This window comes from Ranitomeya imitator, chromosome 2 (assembly GCF_032444005.1).
Source record: "Ranitomeya imitator isolate aRanImi1 chromosome 2, aRanImi1.pri, whole genome shotgun sequence".
In the NCBI taxonomy this organism is placed as follows: domain Eukaryota; kingdom Metazoa; phylum Chordata; class Amphibia; order Anura; family Dendrobatidae; genus Ranitomeya; species Ranitomeya imitator.
The window spans coordinates 767,739,916-767,759,762 of record NC_091283.1 but is presented as its reverse complement, the minus strand read 5'-3'; the positions used below and the strand labels follow the sequence as shown (position 1 = coordinate 767,759,762).

The 19,847-nt window shown below is 42.4% G+C and overlaps 1 protein-coding gene across 3 annotated transcripts in view; it reads left to right on the top strand.

Annotated features, from left to right (window-relative positions):
- Positions 1-19,847, top strand: part of LOC138665712 (solute carrier family 22 member 15-like) — a 377,939-nt gene that overhangs the window by 324,934 nt on the left and 33,158 nt on the right. Inside the window, exon 11 of one of the 3 annotated variants that reach the window (XM_069753452.1) lies at positions 14,002-14,847. The exons of the other annotated variants lie outside the window; for them this stretch is intronic. Coding sequence (XP_069609553.1) covers positions 14,002-14,115 — 114 coding nt within the window. The 3' untranslated portion in view covers positions 14,116-14,847. Of the gene's footprint in view, positions 1-14,001; positions 14,848-19,847 lie in introns of those variants that run through there. 3 annotated transcript variants of the gene reach the window in all.

Below are 19,847 nucleotides of genomic sequence, written 5' to 3'. Positions count from 1 at the left end.
AATTGAAAAAAAAAAATGTAATAAGCATATCCTTTGAGTGAAAACTAGTCTGAAATGACACCCCTCTGATTTAATGAATGCACATTGAGGATTATGGTGGCTAACCGTACTTTTTATTGTGAATTATCGCTAATGGATACATTGTCTGCCACCTCTTTGCTTGTGTGTGTCTCCCTGGGCTCTAATAGAAAGCTTTAACTGCAATATAATTGAATTTAACCAGAACATATAATCAGAATATAATGTGTTTGGGAGTAATGGAGTGTTAACAAGTGTTATTCTGTATCGTTTTACGTCAGATTGGCCAATTAAAGTCTTCATTAACTTGGACGTATTCTGGTTTCTGTGACTTTGTACGTAGTACGCTCCCAACGAGAGTCGGCCATGTTTTTTCCTGGGAAAGATATTTTTTTGCTTTTCCATTTTTCCATGCTGGGATCCAGAACCAGAGGTGTCTGTCAGCATTTCTCTCATGAAGATCCTGGAGTTCTTGGTTGAGCCAAGCGCTCCTGTGGTATGGGACGTCGGGGAGAGTTAGCTGTTGGCTGAACCATCGGCACATCGTGTATTGGGGGCTCCAGGGTCAGTTTACAGGCTGTACAATATATACCGTATATACTCGAGTATAAGCCGACCCGAGTATAAGCCGACCCCCCTAATTTTGCCACAAAAAACTGGGAAAACTTATTGACTCGAGTATAAGCCTAGGGTAGAAAATGCAGCATTTACCGGTGAATTTCAAAAATAAAAATAGATGCTCCATACCGTTCATTATTGCCCCATAGATGCTCCATATACAACTGTGCTATATAGAATGCTCTGCACCGTTGATTATGGCCCCATAGATGCTCCTTATAATGCTGTACCATATATGCTCTGCACCTTTGATTATGGCCCCATAGGTGCTCCTTATAATGCTGTGCCACATATATGCTGTGCACCTTTATGGCCCCATAGGTGCTCCTTATAATGCTGTGCCCCATATATGCTCTGCACCTTTATGGCCCCATAGGTGCTCCTTATAATGCTGTGCCCCATATATGCTGTGCACCTTTATGGCCCCATAGGTGCTCCTTATAATGCTGTGCCCCATATATGCTCTGCACCTTTATGGCCCCATAGGTGCTCCTTATAATGCTGTGCCCCATATATGCTCTGCACCTTTATGGCCCCATAGGTGCTCCTTATAATGCTGTGCCCCATATATGCTCTGCACCTTTATGGCCCCATAGGTGCTCCTTATAATGCTGTGTCCCATATATGCTCTGCACCTTTATGGCCCCATAGGTGCTCCTTATAATGCTGTGCCCCATATATGCTCTGCACCTTTATGGCCCCATAGGTGCTCCTTATAATGCTGTGCCCCTTATATGCTCTGCACCTTTATGGCCCCATAGGTGCTCCTTAGAATGCTGTGCCCCATATATGCTCTGCACCTTTGATTATGGCCCCATAGATGCTCCTTATAATGCTGTGCCCCATATATGCTCTGCACCTTTATGGCCCCATAGGTGCTCCTTATAATGCTGTGCCCCATATATGCTCTGCACCTTTATGGCCCCATAGATGCTCCTTATAATGCTGTGCCCCATATATGCTCTGCACCTTTATGGCCCCATAGATGCTCCTTATAATGCTGTGCCCCTTATATGCTCTGCACCTTTATGGCCCCATAGGTGCTCCTTATAATGCTGTGCCATATATGCTCTGCACCTTTATGGCCCCATAGATGCTCCTTATAATGCTGTGCCATATATGCTCTGCACCTTTATGGCCCCATAGGTGCTCCTTATAATGCTGTGCCCCTTATATGCTCTGCACCTTTATGGCCCCATAGGTGCTCCTTATAATGCTGTGCCCCTTATATGCTCTGCACCTTTATGGCCCCATAGGTGCTCCTTATAATGCTGTGCCCCATATATGCTCTGCACCTTTATGGCCCCATAGGTGCTCCTTATAATGCTGTGCCCCATATATGCTCTGCACCTTTATGGCCCCATAGGTGCTCCTTATAATGCTGTGCCCCTTATATGCTCTGCACCTTTATGGCCCCATAGGTGCTCCTTATAATGCTGTGCCCCTTATATGCTCTGCACCTTTATGGCCCCATAGATGCTCCTTATAATGCTGTGCCCCATATATGCTCTGCACCTTTATGGCCCCATAGGTGCACCTTATAATGCTGTGCCCCTTATATGCTCTGCACCTTTATGGCCCCATAGGTGCTCCTTATAATGCTGTGCCCCTTATATGCTCTGCACCTTTATGGCCCCATAGATGCTCCTTATAATGCTGTGCCCCTTATATGCTCTGCACCTTTATGGCCCCATAGGTGCTCCTTATAATGCTGTGCCCCATATATGCTCTGCACCTTTATGGCCCCATAGGTGCTCCTTATAATGCTGTGCCCCTTATATGCTCTGCACCTTTATGGCCCCATAGGTGCTCCTTATAATGCTGTGCCCCATATATGCTCTGCACCTTTATGGCCCCATAGGTGCTCCTTATAATGCTGTGCCCCATATATGCTCTGCACCTTTATGGCCCCATAGGTGCTCCTTATAATGCTGTGCCATATAGAATGCTCTGCACCTTTATGGCCCCATAGGTGCTCCTTATAATGCTGTGCCCCATATATGCTCTGCACCTTTATGGCCCCATAGGTGCTCCTTATAATGCTGTGCCCCATATATGCTCTGCACCTTTATGGCCCCATAGGTGCTCCTTATAATGCTGTGCCCCATATATGCTCTGCACCTATATGGCCCCATAGGTGCTCCTTATAATGCTGTGCCCCTTATATGCTCTGCACCTTTATGGCCCCATAGGTGCTCCTTAGAATGCTGTGCCCCATATATGCTCTGCACCTTTATGGCCCCATAGGTGCTCCTTATAATGCTGTGCCATATAGAATGCTCTGCACCTTTATGGCCCCATAGGTGCTCCTTATAATGCTGTGCCCCATATATGCTCTGCACCTTTATGGCCCCATAGGTGCTCCTTATAATGCTGTGCCATATAGAATGCTCTGCACCTTTATGGCCCCATAGGTGCTCCTTATAATGCTGTGCCCCATATATGCTCTGCACCTTTATGGCCCCATAGGTGCTCCTTATAACGCTGTGCCCCATTTATGCTCTGCATATTTATGGCCCCATAGGTGCTCCTTAGAATGGTGCTGCCATAAAAAAAAAAAAAATCACATACTCACCTCTCTTCTCAGGACGCCGGCGCTTTCAATAATTACCTGCTCCTCTGCGGCTCCGTCTCCAGCACTGACGCTCAGCAGAGGGCGCGCACTGACTACGTCACAGCGCCCTCTAACCTGAGCGTCACTGCTAGAGGACGCTGCAGACGGAGCCGGAGCGAGGAGCAGGTAATTATAGCGCTGCGCTCCCCTTACCTGCTGCGGCGCGGTCCCTGCAGTCCCTGGCTTCTCCGGCGCTGCAGCTTCTTCCTGTAATTGAGCGGTCACATGGCACCGATCATTTACAGCAATGAATATGCGGCTCCTCCCCTATGGGGGTGGAGCTGCCTATTCATTTCTGTAATGAGCGGTGCCATGTGACCGCTCAGTGCAGGAAGAATCTGCAGCGCCGGAGAAGCCAGGGACTGCAGGGACCGCGCTGGGAGCAGGTAAATATGATTACACAGTCCCCGCTCCCCCTCCCCTGCTGACACCCGGGTATATGACTCGAGTATAAGCCGAGAGGGGGACTTTCAGCCCAAAAAAATGGGCTGAAAATCTCGGCTTATACTCGAGTATATACGGTAGTATTTTGGATGGTAGAAATATATATGTGAAGTGAAATCTATTTAAAAGATCACCTTTTGGAAGATCTCCTTCTTAAAAGGACTCTGTCATCAGGTTTTAGCCACCTAATCTGAGAACAGCTTTATGTAGAGAGAGAGACCCTGATTCTAGTGATGTTGCGTACTGGTCTGGTAGCTGTGGTTTTCATCAGCTCCTTTGATACAGTTATTTTATCACTAGAGGAGTATACCTGCTGCCATTTAGTCCATACTGTATATTCATGAGCCTTCTATAACCCCGCCCCCACCACTGATTGGCAGCTTTTTGCCTATGCACAGTGTACACAGAAAGATGCCAATCAGTGCTGTGGATGGCATTATACAGAGCTCAGCAGTCAGAGAACTGCTAGATCTGCCAAGTAAGTGATGCATCGCTAGAATCGGTGTCTCTGCCCCTACATTATGCTGCTTTTGGATGGGCTATAATCAATAATATGATCCTTACAATATCATTGTGTAACAACATCAACTATAATCCAAAAACACAAAATCCTAAATTGCCATAGCACGCAACAAGGAAAACACACAATGTCTAACAAATTTTAATTCTAAAATTAATATTTATTAATAATTCACATAATAAATTAAATATGCAGTACTAAAGTGAAAAACCTTCCAATGTATAGGAGCGGATAGATACACATAACATCACAAAACCCTAAATGTGTGATCATCATCCCAAAAATTAGCCCATACATAAACGGCATAAACGGCTATATAGCCGTTTATGTATGGGCTAATTTTTGGGATGATGATCACACATTTAGGCCGGCTTCACACTTGCGAGTTTTACGGACGTAAGAGCGCAGAAACTACGTCCGTAAAACTCGCAAAAAATACGGCACAATTATTCTCTATGCCCCTGCTCCTATCTGCCGTATTTTACTGATCAGTATTATACGGCTTTCTACGGCCGTACAAAATCGCAGCATGCTGCGTTTGTCACCGTACTGCGCAAGAAATACGCCAATGAAAGTCTATGGAAGCGTGAAAAATACGGATTTCACACGGACAAGCAGTGTGACTTGCGAGAAATACGCAGCGCTGTTAGAGAGAAAAGCCGGCAATTCAGTGCGGTGTACAGTAAAATCACACTGACAGCTTACAGTCCAATAGGTAGAATAAATGTGTACACATAGAATAGGTATATATATATATATATATATATATATGTCAGTGAGACACATATATGTATATATATTAATATTTATTCCAGCGCTATACAGCTTGAAAGCCGGTAATTCAATTACCGGCTTTTTCTTTCTCCTTCCTAAAACCCGACATGATTTGATACATGGTTTACATACAGTAAACCATGTCTTCTCTCCATTTTTTTTGCAGATTCCACACTACTAATGTCAGTAGTGTGTATCTGCAAAATTTGGCCGTTCTAGCTCTTAAAATAAAGGGTTAAATGGCGGAAAAAATTGGCGTGGGCTCCCGCGCAATTTTCTCCGCCAGAGTAGTAAAGCCAGTGACTGAGGGCAGATATTAATAGCCTGGAGAGGGTCCACGGTTATTGCCCCCCCCCCTGGCTAAAAATATCTGCCCCCAGCCACCCCAGAAAAGGCACATCTGGAAGATGCGCCTATTCTGGCACTTGGCCACTCTCTTCCCATTCCCGTGTAGCGGTGGGATATGGGGTAATGAAGGGTTAATGCCACCTTGCTATTGTAAGGTGACATTAAGCCTAATTAATAATGGAGAGGCGTCAATTATGACACCTATCCATTATTAATCCAATTGAATGAAAGGGTTAAATAAAACACAAACACATTATTTAAAATTATTTTAATGAAATAAAAACAATGGTTGTTGGAGTATTTTATTCTACGCCCAATCCAGTCACTGAAGACCCTCGTTCTGTGAAAGAAAAAACATAATAAACCAACAATATACTTACCCTCCGCAGATCTGTAACGTCCAACGATGTAAATCCTTCTGAAGGGGTTAAAACATTTTGCAGCAAGGAGCTTTGCTAATGCAGGCTACTCCTCGCTGCAAAACCCCGGGGAATGAGTCTAAATATAGATCAATGAGCTATATTTAGCTTCATTTGCGGTGAGGCGCCCTCTGCTGGCTGTTTATAGATCGTGGGAACTTGCCTAGAAAGCCTGAGAGCTTTCTAGGTAAGTTCCCACGATCTATGAACATCCAGCAGAGGGCGCCTCACCGCAAATGAAGCTAAATATAGCTCATTGATCTATATTTAGCCTCATTCCCCGGGGTTTTGCAGCAAGGAGCAGCCTGCATTAGCAAAGCTCCTTGCTGCAAAATGTTTTAACCCCTTCAGAAGGATTTACATCGTTGGACGTTACAGATCTGCGGAGGGTAAGTATATTGTTGGTTTATTATGTTTTTTCTTTCACAGAACGAGGGTCTTCAGTGACTGGATTGGGCGTAGAATAAAATACTCCAACAACCATTGTTTTTATTTCATTAAAATAATTTTAAATAATGTGTTTGTGTTTTATTTAACCCTTTCATTCAATTGGATTAATAATGGATAGGTGTCATAATTGACGCCTCTCCATTATTAATTAGGCTTAATGTCACCTTACAATAGCAAGGTGGCATTAACCCTTCATTAACCCATATCCCACCGCTACACGGGAATGGGAAGAGAGTGGCCAAGTGCCAGAATAGGCGCATCTTCCAGATGTGCCTTTTCTGGGGTGGCTGGGGGCAGATATTTTTAGCCAGGGGGGGCCAATAACCATGGACCCTCTCCAGGCTATTAATATCTGCCCTCAGTCACTGGCTTTACTACTCTGGCGGAGAAAATTGCGCGGGAGCCCATGCCTATTTTTTCCGCCATTTAACCCTTTATTTTAAGAGCTAGAACGGCCAAATTTTGCAGATACACACTACTGACATTAGTAGTGTGGAATCTGCAAAAAAAATGGAGAGAAGACATGGTTTACTGTATGTAAACCAGGTCTCATATCATGTCGGGTTTAGGAAGGAGAAAGAAAAAGCCGGTAATTGAATTACCGGCTTTCAAGCTGTATAGCGCTGGATAAAATATTAATATATATACATATACAGTGGGGCAAAAAAGTATTTAGTCAGTCAGCAATAGTGCAAGTTCCACCACTTAAAAAGATGAGAGGCGTCTGTAATTTACATCATAGGTAGACCTCAATTATGGGAGACAAACTGAGAAAAAAAAATCCAGAAAGTCACATTGTCTGTTTTTTTAACATTTTATTTGCATATTATGGTGGAAAATAAGTATTTGGTCAGAAACAAAATTTCATCTCAATACTTTGTAATATATCCTTTGTTGGCAATGACAGAGGTCAAACGTTTTCTGTAAGTCTTCACAAGGTTGCCACACACTGTTGTTGGTATGTTGGCCCATTCCTCCATGCAGATCTCCTCTAGAGCAGTGATGTTTTTGGCTTTTCGCTTGGCAACACGGACTTTCAACTCCCTCCAAAGGTTTTCTATAGGCTTGAGATCTGGAGACTGGCTAGGCCACTCCAGGACCTTGAAATGCTTCTTACGAAGCCACTCCTTCGTTGCCCTGGCGGTGTGCTTTGGATCATTGTCATGTTGAAAGACCCAGCCACGTTTCATCTTCAATGCCCTTGCTGATGGAAGGAGGTTTGCACTCAATATCTCACGATACATGGCCCCATTCATTCTTTCATGTACCCGGATCAGTCGTCCTGGCCCCTTTGCAGAGAAACAGCCCCAAAGCATGATGTTTCCACCACCATGCTTTACAGTAGGTATGGTGTTTGATGGATGCAACTCAGTATTCTTTTTCGTCCAAACACGACAAGTTGTGTTTCTACCAAACAGTTCCAGTTTGGTTTCATCAGACCATAGGACATTCTCCCAAAACTCCTCTGGATCATCCAAATGCTCTCTAGCAAACTTCAGACGGGCCCGGACATGTACTGGCTTAAGCAGTGGGACACGTCTGGCACTGCAGGATCTGAGTCCATGGTGGTGTAGTGTGTTACTTATGGTAGGCCTTGTTACATTGGTCCCAGCTCTCTGCAGTTCATTAACTAGGTCCCCCCGCGTGGTTCTGGGATTTTTGCTCACCGTTCTTGTGATCATTCTGACCCCACGGGGTGGGATTTTGCGTGGAGCCCCAGATCGAGGGAGATTATCAGTAGTCTTGTATGTCTTCCATTTTCTAATTATTGCTCCTACTGTTGATTTCTTCACTCCAAGCTGGTTGGCTATTGCAGATTCAGTCTTCCCAGCCTGGTGCAGGGCTACAATTTTGTTTCTGGTGTCCTTTGACAGCTCTTTGGTCTTCACCATAGTGGAGTTTGGAGTCAGACTGTTTGAGGGTGTGCACAGTTGTCTTTTTATACTGATAACAAGTTTAAACAGGTGCCATTACTACAGGTAATGAGTGGAGGAAAGAGGAGACTCTTAAAGAAGAAGTTACAGGTCTGTGAGAGCCAGAAATCTTGATTGTTTGTTTCTGACCAAATACTTATTTTCCACCATAATATGCAAATAAAATGTTAAAAAAACAGACAATGTGATTTTCTGGATTTTTTTTTCTCAGTTTGTCTCCCATAGTTGAGGTCTACCTATGATGTAAATTACAGACGCCTCTCATCTTTTTAAGTGGTGGAACTTGCACTATTGCTGACTGACTAAATACTTTTTTGCCCCAATGTATGTGTCTAATGACATATATATATATATATATATATATATATATATATTTTTTTATTTTTTTTTTCTTTTTGGGACACATGGATCATTTCTATAGCGGTATGTTGGTTTTGCAAGCCTGCGAGAAAACCACGCAGTACGGATGCCATACGGATTACATACGGAGGATGCCATGCGCAAAAAACGCTGACACACCCTGCCTACGGAGGAGCTACGGACCACTATTTTCGGGACATTTCAGCGTATTACGGCCGTAATATACGGACCGTATTTTCATACGCTGAGTGTGAAGCCGGCCTTAGGGTTTTGTGATGTTATGTGTATCTATCCGCTCCTATACATTGGAAGGTTTTTCGCTTTAGTACTGCATATTTAATTTATTATGTGAATTATTAATAAGTATTAATTTTAGAATTAAAATTTGTTAGACATTGTGTTTTTTCCTTGTTGCGTGCTATGGCAATTTAGGATTTTGTGTTTTTGGATTATATTTTGGATGGGGTAGTAGCAAACACCTGGTGACCGATTCCCTTCAACAAGATCTACTGTGTTCGGTTTTCTGTTCCACCATATAATACACTTCTTTGAATATACTGCGCCCCTTAGAAAATTATTTTTCAGTGATTCATTTTCAGGTGGTCTCCTAAAAGAGACAGTTCTCATACTCAAGATGATCTGTTTCAGAGCTTTGAGAGCAAGTCTTGAATTTGTTACTGTCATTACAGACCGTACCAACATTGATGAGCGGTAATCAATGGGATTTTCAACAAATTACTGTTGGCAGGATCTGCCGGAGCTGTCCATAATGACTAAATTATAGAGAAAACTGACAATCTCTCATGACCACCATGCTGTGCTGCAATCAATATGAGGTCAAACATTGAAAACGCATTGCAGAAGGTTGCTTGTGTTGCGTGTGAATATCATTTCTAATTAAGTGTGGATATTGTCATTCATTAGGGACTACATGCGTACGCTTAAAGACGTTTGAAATTTTCCCTAATTGAAGTAAATGGATACGTTGTGTCCCTCCGCTTTTCTTTGTATGCAGCTCTCAAGAATCTAATAGAAAGCTTTATCTTCAATATTATTGAATTTAACCTGAATATATATTCAGAATATAATGAAAGTGTTAAACAAGTGTTAGCAAAAAGACAATTTACAATAAATCACCTATTCCATTGCTTGTCACGCTGGAGCTGCCCACTCTGGAGCGGCCCACTCTGTGGCCGCCCACTCTGTAGCTGCCCACTCTGTAGCTGCCCACTCTGTGGCCGCCCACTCTGTAGCCGCCCACTCTGTAGCTGCCCACTCTGTGGCCGCCCACTCTGTGGCCGCCCACCCTGGAGCCGCCACTCTTGAGCTCTGTTACGGGTTGTGTTTACTCCTCTTTCAGTGATGACACGCCTTCCACAACTATCCATACTGATTGCTGTTAATTGTAACTTTTTATGCACATAAAAACTCCCACAATCCTAGTATTCACTACATAGCTGTATCCGTGTGTGGTCACTTCTCCACGTCATCTATTCCTTTTCTGCAGTGCTACTAGGGGGCACGAGACCCCCATTCTACTAGTATTTGGGGGTGTCCGGGAGAGACACATAGGGAACCATAGTTATTTCCCCTTGCTGTGCACAGCACCACTCCTCTTCTCTGTGACCAGGAATACACATGCCCGATACCAACACAAACAAGCATGTCTATGACCATATGGTTGGGGTCAGACAGAATAGCATCAGTGGCTGCGTGACCCACTCGCCACACATTACGCAACCCTTTTATAGTCCATTTGGTTCAGGAAAGATAGATTACTTTTAAATGGTTAATTCCAAAATCACACATTAGCCTCTATTTTTGGTATAAGGGATAGCTTGCTGATCGCTACGGTCTGACCAGTTGGACCCCAGCAATCTCACCTTCAAAGGAGTGGGGCGCACATGCAATCACTCCATTTATTGTCTATAGGACTCCTGAAAATAGCCAAGGGCTGTACTTTCCTTTTTCTGGCAGGACCCATTAATCAACCCCTTCACGACCTATATTTCCGTCATATGTCGTGTCCCTGACTTTGATTCATATAATATGCATATAAAATGTATGTGACATATTAAAGTGCTTAAGCTGCAGTTCTCGGAACACCAGAAATGGTGTAGTAAAGAGTATAATAGTTTAATACTATATAAGAGAGCAATAGCTAAACCAAAAGAGTGCCAGGTGCCTTTTAGAAAAACAATTTCCACCATATTTGCATATAAATCTATAGATAGGCGATTAATAACACCATAAGAGATAAAGAACATGAATCAAAAGTAGGTATGGTATATTCATATCCATGTATGTACATATCCCCCTATGTTTGATTTATGTTATTATTCACCTATGTATATACAAATATGGCGGGGGAAAAAATTCTAAGTCACTTAGTACGTTTTTGGTTTAGTTATTTTTCTCTTTTATAGTGTCAAACTATTATTCTCTTTATTACACCGTTTTTTGGTGTTAACTGCAGCACTTACCACTTAATATGTCACATACATTTTATATGACATCTATATCGATGTTTTTGACACTTTTTAGCTCTATACACTTCATCATGCTGCAGAGTTAATATGGCATATAATATTTTCTTGACATTCACTTTTTTCAACACTTTGGTATCACAATAGTTCCTGGATGTACTTGTTTTTTCTTACACAATGTAATTTAACACATTATTTTATACATTGCTTCTTATTTTATACATTGCTTCTTTAGTTTAATCTTTCCAGACAAGATATTAATATAAGGATCACTATTGATGGTTAATACTATGCAATATAACATCTTTAGGTTATCGTTCTATGATATGCATTTCTAACAAAGTGGTTCCCCTCGGAATGTTTTGTGCTCCAAAGCGCATGCGCGGTTTGTATTCCCATAAACGCACAGACGAGTGAGTGTTTCACATGTTCGCGCACTCACCGTCTCCATGATGGCGGTGGAGCACTTGCGTGTCACGGGGCGGCGAGCCTGAACGTCGGATGTATGGGTGACCTTAACTGCGCATGCGCCGCACTTTGGCCAACACACGTCACCTGATCACATGATATAGATACATGTGAAGCGCACACTCTCTCCATTAAGCATTTTCATTGTCCGGCCTCTGTGTTATAAACCATATCTATCCCTCCCCCAACACATGCCTCCTAATGAAGACATGACGAAACGTGCGTTGGGGCCGTGGGAACACATTAAGAAGCTGCCGTGATTTACATGTGTTATATCTTATTTTAGCCACTCTTTTGTCTGATTATATGTTTGGGAAGTTTATATCCAATGATAACATTATATATGGGACTATGTTATAGCCACCTACATCAACATGTATTTATAATCACCTTCTGTATGTGTTAGCGTTTCACTGCATGTGTGCCTAGCAGCCTCTGATGTACTGTATATCAGAGGTGTCAAACTGCATTCCTCGAGGGCCGCAAACAGGTCATGTTTTCAGGATTTCCTTGTATTGCACAAGGTGCTGGAATCATTCTGTGCAGGTGATTAAATTATCACCTCTGCAATACAAGGAAATCCTGAAAACATGACCTGTTTGCGGCCCTTGAGGAATGCAGTTTGACCCCTCTGCTGTATATTTTTTCCAGAATTTTTGTTTTAATTAATAAAGTCTATTTTATGAGCACCAGTATACACACTCTGTATGTTTTTTTGTCCTACTGTTTGCTGATTTTGAACTGCATCGGAATTTTTTTTTTTTTGCAGTTTCACCGCAGTTGGAATTTTTTCTCCGTTTTTCAGTACACTTAAGTGGTCTGGTAGTTCAACTCACTTGGTACACGGGGGTAGAAAACAGGTAAACTGTCTCTTTGAATCTTCGATTGGTTTACTAAATGGCGGCATAAACCAACAAGAAGGGGAAATAAACGCAGCCCTTCAGGCAAAAACAACAAAGAAAAGGAAAAATGCTATACACAGTCTGTATGTTTGCGGGAGCTGCACGTTCTGCAGCACCACAGGTTCAGTCTTTCCTCCTCGTAATAATGAAAAAATGAGGGTGCACTATTATCAAACAATGTAAGTAGTAGGGTGCAAAACCTGGTCTAGGATAAAATACTAACACTCAAAAAAACTGAATAAATTTAGGAATTCGTAAATCTTAGTATGTACATATAATCCCTTTAAAACTTCACTTTTAATATTAACATGTAAAACCCAGACCCAGTAATCAAAAAGCTTGGTTAGATACCATAAATAGAAAAATAAGTCACCAAATTAATTTACCTAGCAAGGTCCTAAATAAAGCTACTGCTCGCCCCTGCCTTGCTGTGGAGGTTGGCACCCTAAGAGATGATTTTTTGGCGCCCCCCCTCAACGCAGGTTCTCCCTCTCTTCCCTACAATGTCCCTCTCAATACAGGTGGGAAAACAATATAGCCGAGAGCAGTGGTGAAAAAAATAGATATTAAACAGTAGACAAATCAATCTCCATTTAGGCCTTGAATGGCACCTCCGGATAACAAAATAACCATGCCAACACAATGCATATAGTTCAAATATAATGACAACCAATAATTTAGTCCACAATCAGCTGAGTATTCCTATTTGTGGCCCATCATGGACTAGAATATCCTAAATGATAGTGTCAATTTATACACAACGTGTACTCATTCTTCGGATACATATCAAAGTGAATTCCATTCAAGGTCATACATCAGCCAAAGAAACTATTAATAAATGATAAAGATAACTTAGCATGTGTTGGTGTCACTCCGACGCGTTTCCCCGTTCTCATGGTTCATCAGGAGGAAATAGTATAGATGTTGATGATGCCAGATGCCATATTGATGAATAGCATGGATCGCTGCTAGAAGAGCAGCTTAGTCAGGGAAGGTCCCCTGACTTCCCCTGAGGAATCTGCTCTTCTAGCAGCGATACGCGTGGGGCCTGTGCCGCAATTCCCCCTCTTTTCCCTCCGGTTCAGGACTTCGCATCCACTTGGACTGAATTACGGCCTTTTGTGCCTGAGCAGAGCTTGTTAATTGGTTACATGATGACCTTGTGGTAACTATTTGGGTTCCCATGGCTACTTAAGCCTTTATAGTTCATGCTGATATATAGGACCCCATTTTATTCAGCAGGCTCTATATCTTGGAAAGTTCTGCCTCTGTCCTTTCCTTTGCGTCTGATCGGTAGTACTAGATACATAGTTCTTTATATTATCGTTTGCATTTATTTGTACTGTTGTTATTATTCTGTTGTATTACTGACTGATATGGTTTAATTTATGCAAACTATGGCTCATTACATTTGTGTCATGGGCAGGTTTTAGTACAGTTGTGCATATATCATGTGTTATGGGCTGCATGTATAGATTTATCCACACTGCTTGAGGGGGGATACGGTTATTGGGTTAATTGTTGTATTTTAAATTGTTTTAGCATTTCTGTGCTTTAGGTGAAACAAAGGTTTTTTTGATACTTTATTATGAGGATGTGCATACCATCATTGGTCTAGTCTGTTTCTCTTTTCCCCTTTTTTGTAGTCTTTCCTCCTCATGACACCACTGAACAATCCTCTCTCCAGTCCTGCTGACCAAAGACTGCCTCTGGAGCCAAATTACTTAAACCCCAGACCATGTGACTCTTCCCCCTTGTGACTGAACACATGACTGTGACATCACACTGGTCCTGTCAGCACACAGCGGTGCCAGTTCTGCAGGTGGAGATAAGGTGGACACCCTTCCACCCACTCTATGGATGTCCACATAAAAAACAGCCTGTTACGGAACTTAACTTAAACCTCGCAGCACATAGTGTGCTGGAAGAAAATACATCACTGACACCATTAAGCATAGTGACACATATCTCCTCTCCAGCACTCTACCAGTGACTTTGTCACAGTGGTAACATGAATGGTGTCATTCAAAAGTACAACTCATCCCGAGAAAACAAGGCCTCATACGGCTATATTGACAGAAAAAAATTAAAAAAGTTATTGCTCTTGGAAGAAGGGAGGAAAAAATGGAAAATAGCCAAGATTTAATGGGGAGAAGGCCCAGCATGCGCATCTCCGCAGTATTCAGTATGGCACTCTGCAGAGCCCTGTTCTTGGGTTCACTCAGGATCCTACCACTTGGACCCACAATGATCGGCAAGTTCCATAGGGTAGGGGATAACTTGGTATTTTGGGAATAACCCTTTAAGGCTTTAATGTCGTGATTAAGGTAGCTCTTGCATCATGACGGTAAAGTGGGCCTGAGTTTGAAAGGCCTTAAGTGGTCACGTAGGTGTATCTACATTGTAGGAAATTGCATTTTGTGCAGTTTATAAATCACTCTGTGTCTACATTACCATTGTTTCTTTATATTGTGGAAATATGATCATCTTCTTGGCTCACCTACCAGACATAATGAGACTGATGACAGATAAGAGAGCACAGTCCGTATCTGTCATGATGTGTGTCAAGGAAATACAATAAATGAATCCATCCACCCGATTCTTGTTTTTGTAATTATTCAGTGGGGTCTCCAGCCTCTGAAATTAGCTGTGTATAGCCACATTCTCGGTTTATGTAGTAAGATTCATATCACAAATAATGTCTTCCTTTTGTGTATACTGAAGTGTCATGCTAAACTATTAAACTCCTTCAATAAACTTTTATTTTCTTCATTTTCTGATTTCTGAACCCGATTTCTACACTGCAGCAGAAAAAAAGCACAGTTGGTTTCCAGTCTACTTTATCATCTACAAAGAGACCTCTTTTCTTTGCGTTTACGGTTTTCTTCTGCTTTGGATCTTGCCTTTTATATACTGTAGGTGTAGCCCTTAGGCACCCTGCAAGGCGCGATTCATCTGCTCATCGTAAGGGGAGAACATATCTGCGTAAATCAGAATGGTAGCGTTCCGGTTAAGCCGAGGTACGCTGGAGGTTTCCACACTGGGATTGTTGTCGTGTAATAGCGGTGCGGGCTTAGAACGAGTATTCACATTGTGGAATATATCTATGTTCTGAAAATGTCACCAAAAGTAGTGATATTCACTGTGTGTTCTTTCCGTTATGGTCAGACCTATGCTGGGATTGTCTGATTAGTTAATTAGAGACATAGTTTAATGTATCTTAAAAACCAATCCTTTTTCTTATTCCCACTTGCATACATTTCCTTACTATTCACCTTGCTTGCCTTTTTGTTGTTCCTGTTCTTTTTTTATTAATTTCCAATGATGTTTCATTTCCTTAAAATCCCATGATGACGGGGCTGGTTTGTTCTGCTCTCCTGACTGATTTTGTCCTCTTGTCTTGACGGCTTTTTTTCACTGCGCTCTGCTCCGAGGCATCTCTTAAAATTGGCAAGTATAAGGAATAAATAACACTCAAAATCAAGATAAAATTGCATGTGCAATAAAAGAACATGGAAAATTGGATGTGTGGAAATACACACGCTTTCCAGAGTCAAGACGATCCAATAGTAAGGTAAAGGTAAGGTAGGCTTATTGTTAACGCATTTCAGATTACACAGACTCCTTTAGGACAACCGTATATAACAGTTTTTATGCATGTCTGTCCTGAAGAAGGAGTCGGTGTGACTATGAAACGCATTGACAATAAACCTACATTTTACCTTATTATTCAATTGTCATGACTTCAGAAAGCACAGAATTATTTCTGTTCCTGATATTTATTTCTGACAAATTCATGGAAGCTGCTGCATCTGGATCGTAGGCACTTTTGGTGTTGTGCCTCACACAACCCTATAAGGTGAGCAGTTCTACTTCTCTTTATAACCTTTTACCTGGATAAGACCCTATTGCGCTTTTGCAAGCGCTATTTTCAAATTGGTTTTTTTCCCCCTAGTTGGATAACAACAAGAAAATGTATTATTGCCACACTAAACATGCGATTATGCTGCAGAGCAGGTGCCCCAGCTGTCACCTGCCTGCAGAAGTGTTTTTTGTCTCTTTTTTCAGTGTGTACAGATATTCGTTATGCAAACTAGGGGGCGGGTCAGCGAGGGATCAGTGACCTATCAGCAGTCTGTATTATGAATATCTAATCAGAGCACCACATGAAGACCCCCACAGGCCGCCCCGCAGCTCAGGCATATCATTAACTAAGAACTGAAAATAAAGATTAAAGAACTACAAGACAGATTTCATAAACCAAGACATCATTGTAATCAGTATAACAGCGCCGACCTGACACTGTCTGTAGGTTACTGTGCACAATCCTGCTGACAGGTTCCCTTTAATGACATTGTTTCAAGGGAGAAGGGGATGTTGAATCAGGATATGGTGCAGGGGCAGCCCACCGAGTGACCGTCACTGATGTACATTTGTCTATGTATGCTCGGAGTTTCAATAGAGCTGAAAAAAGAAAAATCCGAAGTAAGGCTAGCTATTGAGCAGTAAGGAATGTTAAACAAGTGTCAATTACAAAATTGCTTCGTTTTTAAAGATACTTTAAAATGTGTTTCTGATTAACTATCGGACAATCTCAGTTGACACACATTTTGGGGAACAGCAACATATAGTGGTACTATTATTCACATTTGTTCCCAATTTATCTAAATTTAATACAAGACTAAATATCATTTTTATATACGAACAGCATCCTTGAAAGATTAAAAAAAAGCTATTCGGTGAGATGACATAGTAGATGTCTGACTTGAGATGTGGTATATTGCAGACAAGTACCTTCTCTGCAGTGTCTAGGCGTTAGATTACAGAGCCAATGAATTAGCCTCAAGGCTTATGTCAAGTGCAATATGCAGGTATCTATTATTATCATCTTTCCTGCCTGACCATGTGCGTATTCATCAAATAGATTTTGCTCCTGTGTGACATCCGGTTACATTTTGTCATTGGTCATGCACTCACTGAGTTCTGGAGCTTGTACTTAAGAAGTTGTAAATGTGTTCCCCTTTAATCCCGCTGGATGTGCCACTTAAAGCCATCATTGCGAAACCGGCTAAATAAGATTAAAATAGATAAATCTCCGGGTCCGGATGGCATACACCCACGAGTACTAAGAGAACTAAGTAATGTAATAGATAAACCATTATTTCTTATTTTTAGTGACTCTATAGCGACAGGGTCTGTTCCGCAGGACTGGCGCATAGCAAATGTGGTGCCAATATTCAAAAAGGGCTCTAAAAGTGAACCTGGAAATTATAGGCCAGTAAGTCTAACCTCTATTGTTGGTAAAATATTTGAAGGGTTTCTGAGGGATGTTATTCTGGATTATCTCAATGAGAATAACTGTTTAACTCCATATCAGCATGGGTTTATGAGAAATCGCTCCTGTCAAACCAATCTAATCAGTTTTTATGAAGAGGTAAGCTATAGACTGGACCACGGTGAGTCATTGGACGTGGTATATCTCGATTTTTCCAAAGCGTTTGATACCGTGCCGCACAAGAGGTTGGTACACAAAATGAGAATACTTGGTCTGGGGGAAAATGTGTGTAAATGGGTTAGTAACTGGCTTAGTGATAGAAAGCAGAGGGTGGTTATAAATGGTATAGTCTCTAACTGGGTCGCTGTGACCAGTGGGGTACCGCAGGGGTCAGTATTGGGACCTGTTCTCTTCAACATATTCATTAATGATCTGGTAGAAGGTTTACACAGTAAAATATCGATATTTGCAGATGATACAAAACTATGTAAAGCAGTTAATACAAGAGAAGATAGTATTCTGCTACAGATGGATCTGGATAAGTTGGAAACTTGGGCTGAAAGGTGGCAGATGAGGTTTAACAATGATAAATGTAAGGTTATACACATGGGAAGAGGGAATCAATATCACCATTACACACTGAACGGGAAACCACTGGGTAAATCTGACAGGGAGAAGGACTTGGGGATCCTAGTTAATGATAAACTTACCTGGAGCAGCCAGTGCCAGGCAGCAGCTGCCAAGGCAAACAGGATCATGGGGTGCATTAAAAGAGGTCTGGATACACATGATGAGAGCATTATACTGCCTCTGTACAAATCCCTAGTTAGACCGCACATGGAGTACTGTGTCCAGTTTTGGGCACCGGTGCTCAGGAAGGATATAATGGAACTAGAGAGAGTACAAAGGAGGGCAACAAAATTAATAAAGGGGATGGGAGAACTACAATACCCAGATAGATTAGCGAAATTAGGATTATTTAGTCTAGAAAAAAGACGACTGAGGGGCGATCTAATAACCATGTATAAGTATATAAGGGGACAATACAAATATCTCGCTGAGGATCTGTTTATACCAAGGAAGGTGACGGGCACAAGGGGGCATTCTTTGCGTCTGGAGGAGAGAAGGTTTTTCCACCAACATAGAAGAGGATTCTTTACTGTTAGGGCAGTGAGAATCTGGAATTGCTTGCCTGAGGAGGTGGTGATGGCGAACTCAGTCGAGGGGTTCAAGAGAGGCCTGGATGTCTTCCTGGAGCAGAACAATATTGTATCATACAATTATTAGGTTCTGTAGAAGGACGTAGATCTGGGTATTTATTATGATGGAATATAGGCTGAACTGGATGGACAAATGTCTTTTTTCGGCCTTACTAACTATGTTACTATGTTACTATGTTACTATGTTATTTAGTCAGATGAGTCCCCCCATAATGACTGTCATATGTGTTATGTCTAAAGCGAATCTGTCACTATGACAGACCTATTAAAGGGAACCTGTCACCCCGTTTTTTCAGATTGAGATAAAAATACTGTTAAATAGGGCCTGAGCTGTGCGTTACAATAGTGTATGTAGTGTACCCTGATTCCCCACCTATGCTGCGAAATTCATTACCAAAGTCGCCGTTTTCGCCTGTCAATCAGGCTGGTCAGGTCGGGTGACATCGCTGTTTCTTCCCCAGCTTTCCGTTGGTGGTGTATTGGTGTGCGCATGTCCAAGTGCCGAATCCACTGCGCGCAGGTGAAGAAAAAGCGCGCGATCTGCGCTATTACCCTTGTCATCGGTGGGGGCGGCCATCTTCCTGAGGCCGCGCGTGCGCAGATGGAGTGCTCTGCTGCACAGGGCTTCAGGAAAATGGCCGCGGGATGCCGTGCATGCGCAGATAGAGATCGCGGCGGCCATTTTCCCAAAGCCGAGTTTGCATCTCGGCTTCAGGAAAATGGCCGCCGCGATCTCCATCTGCGCACGTGCGGCCTCAAGAAGATGGCCACCCCCACCGATGACCAGGGTAATAGCGCAGATCGCGCGCTTTTTCTTCACCTGCGCGCAGTGAATTCGGCACTTGGACATGCGCACACCACTACGCCACCAACGGAAAGCTGGGGAAGAAACAGCGATGTCACCACGCCCACCCGACTTGACCAGCCTGATTGACAGGCGAAAACGGCGACTTTGGTAATGTATTTCGCAGCATAGGTGGGGAATCAGGGTACACTA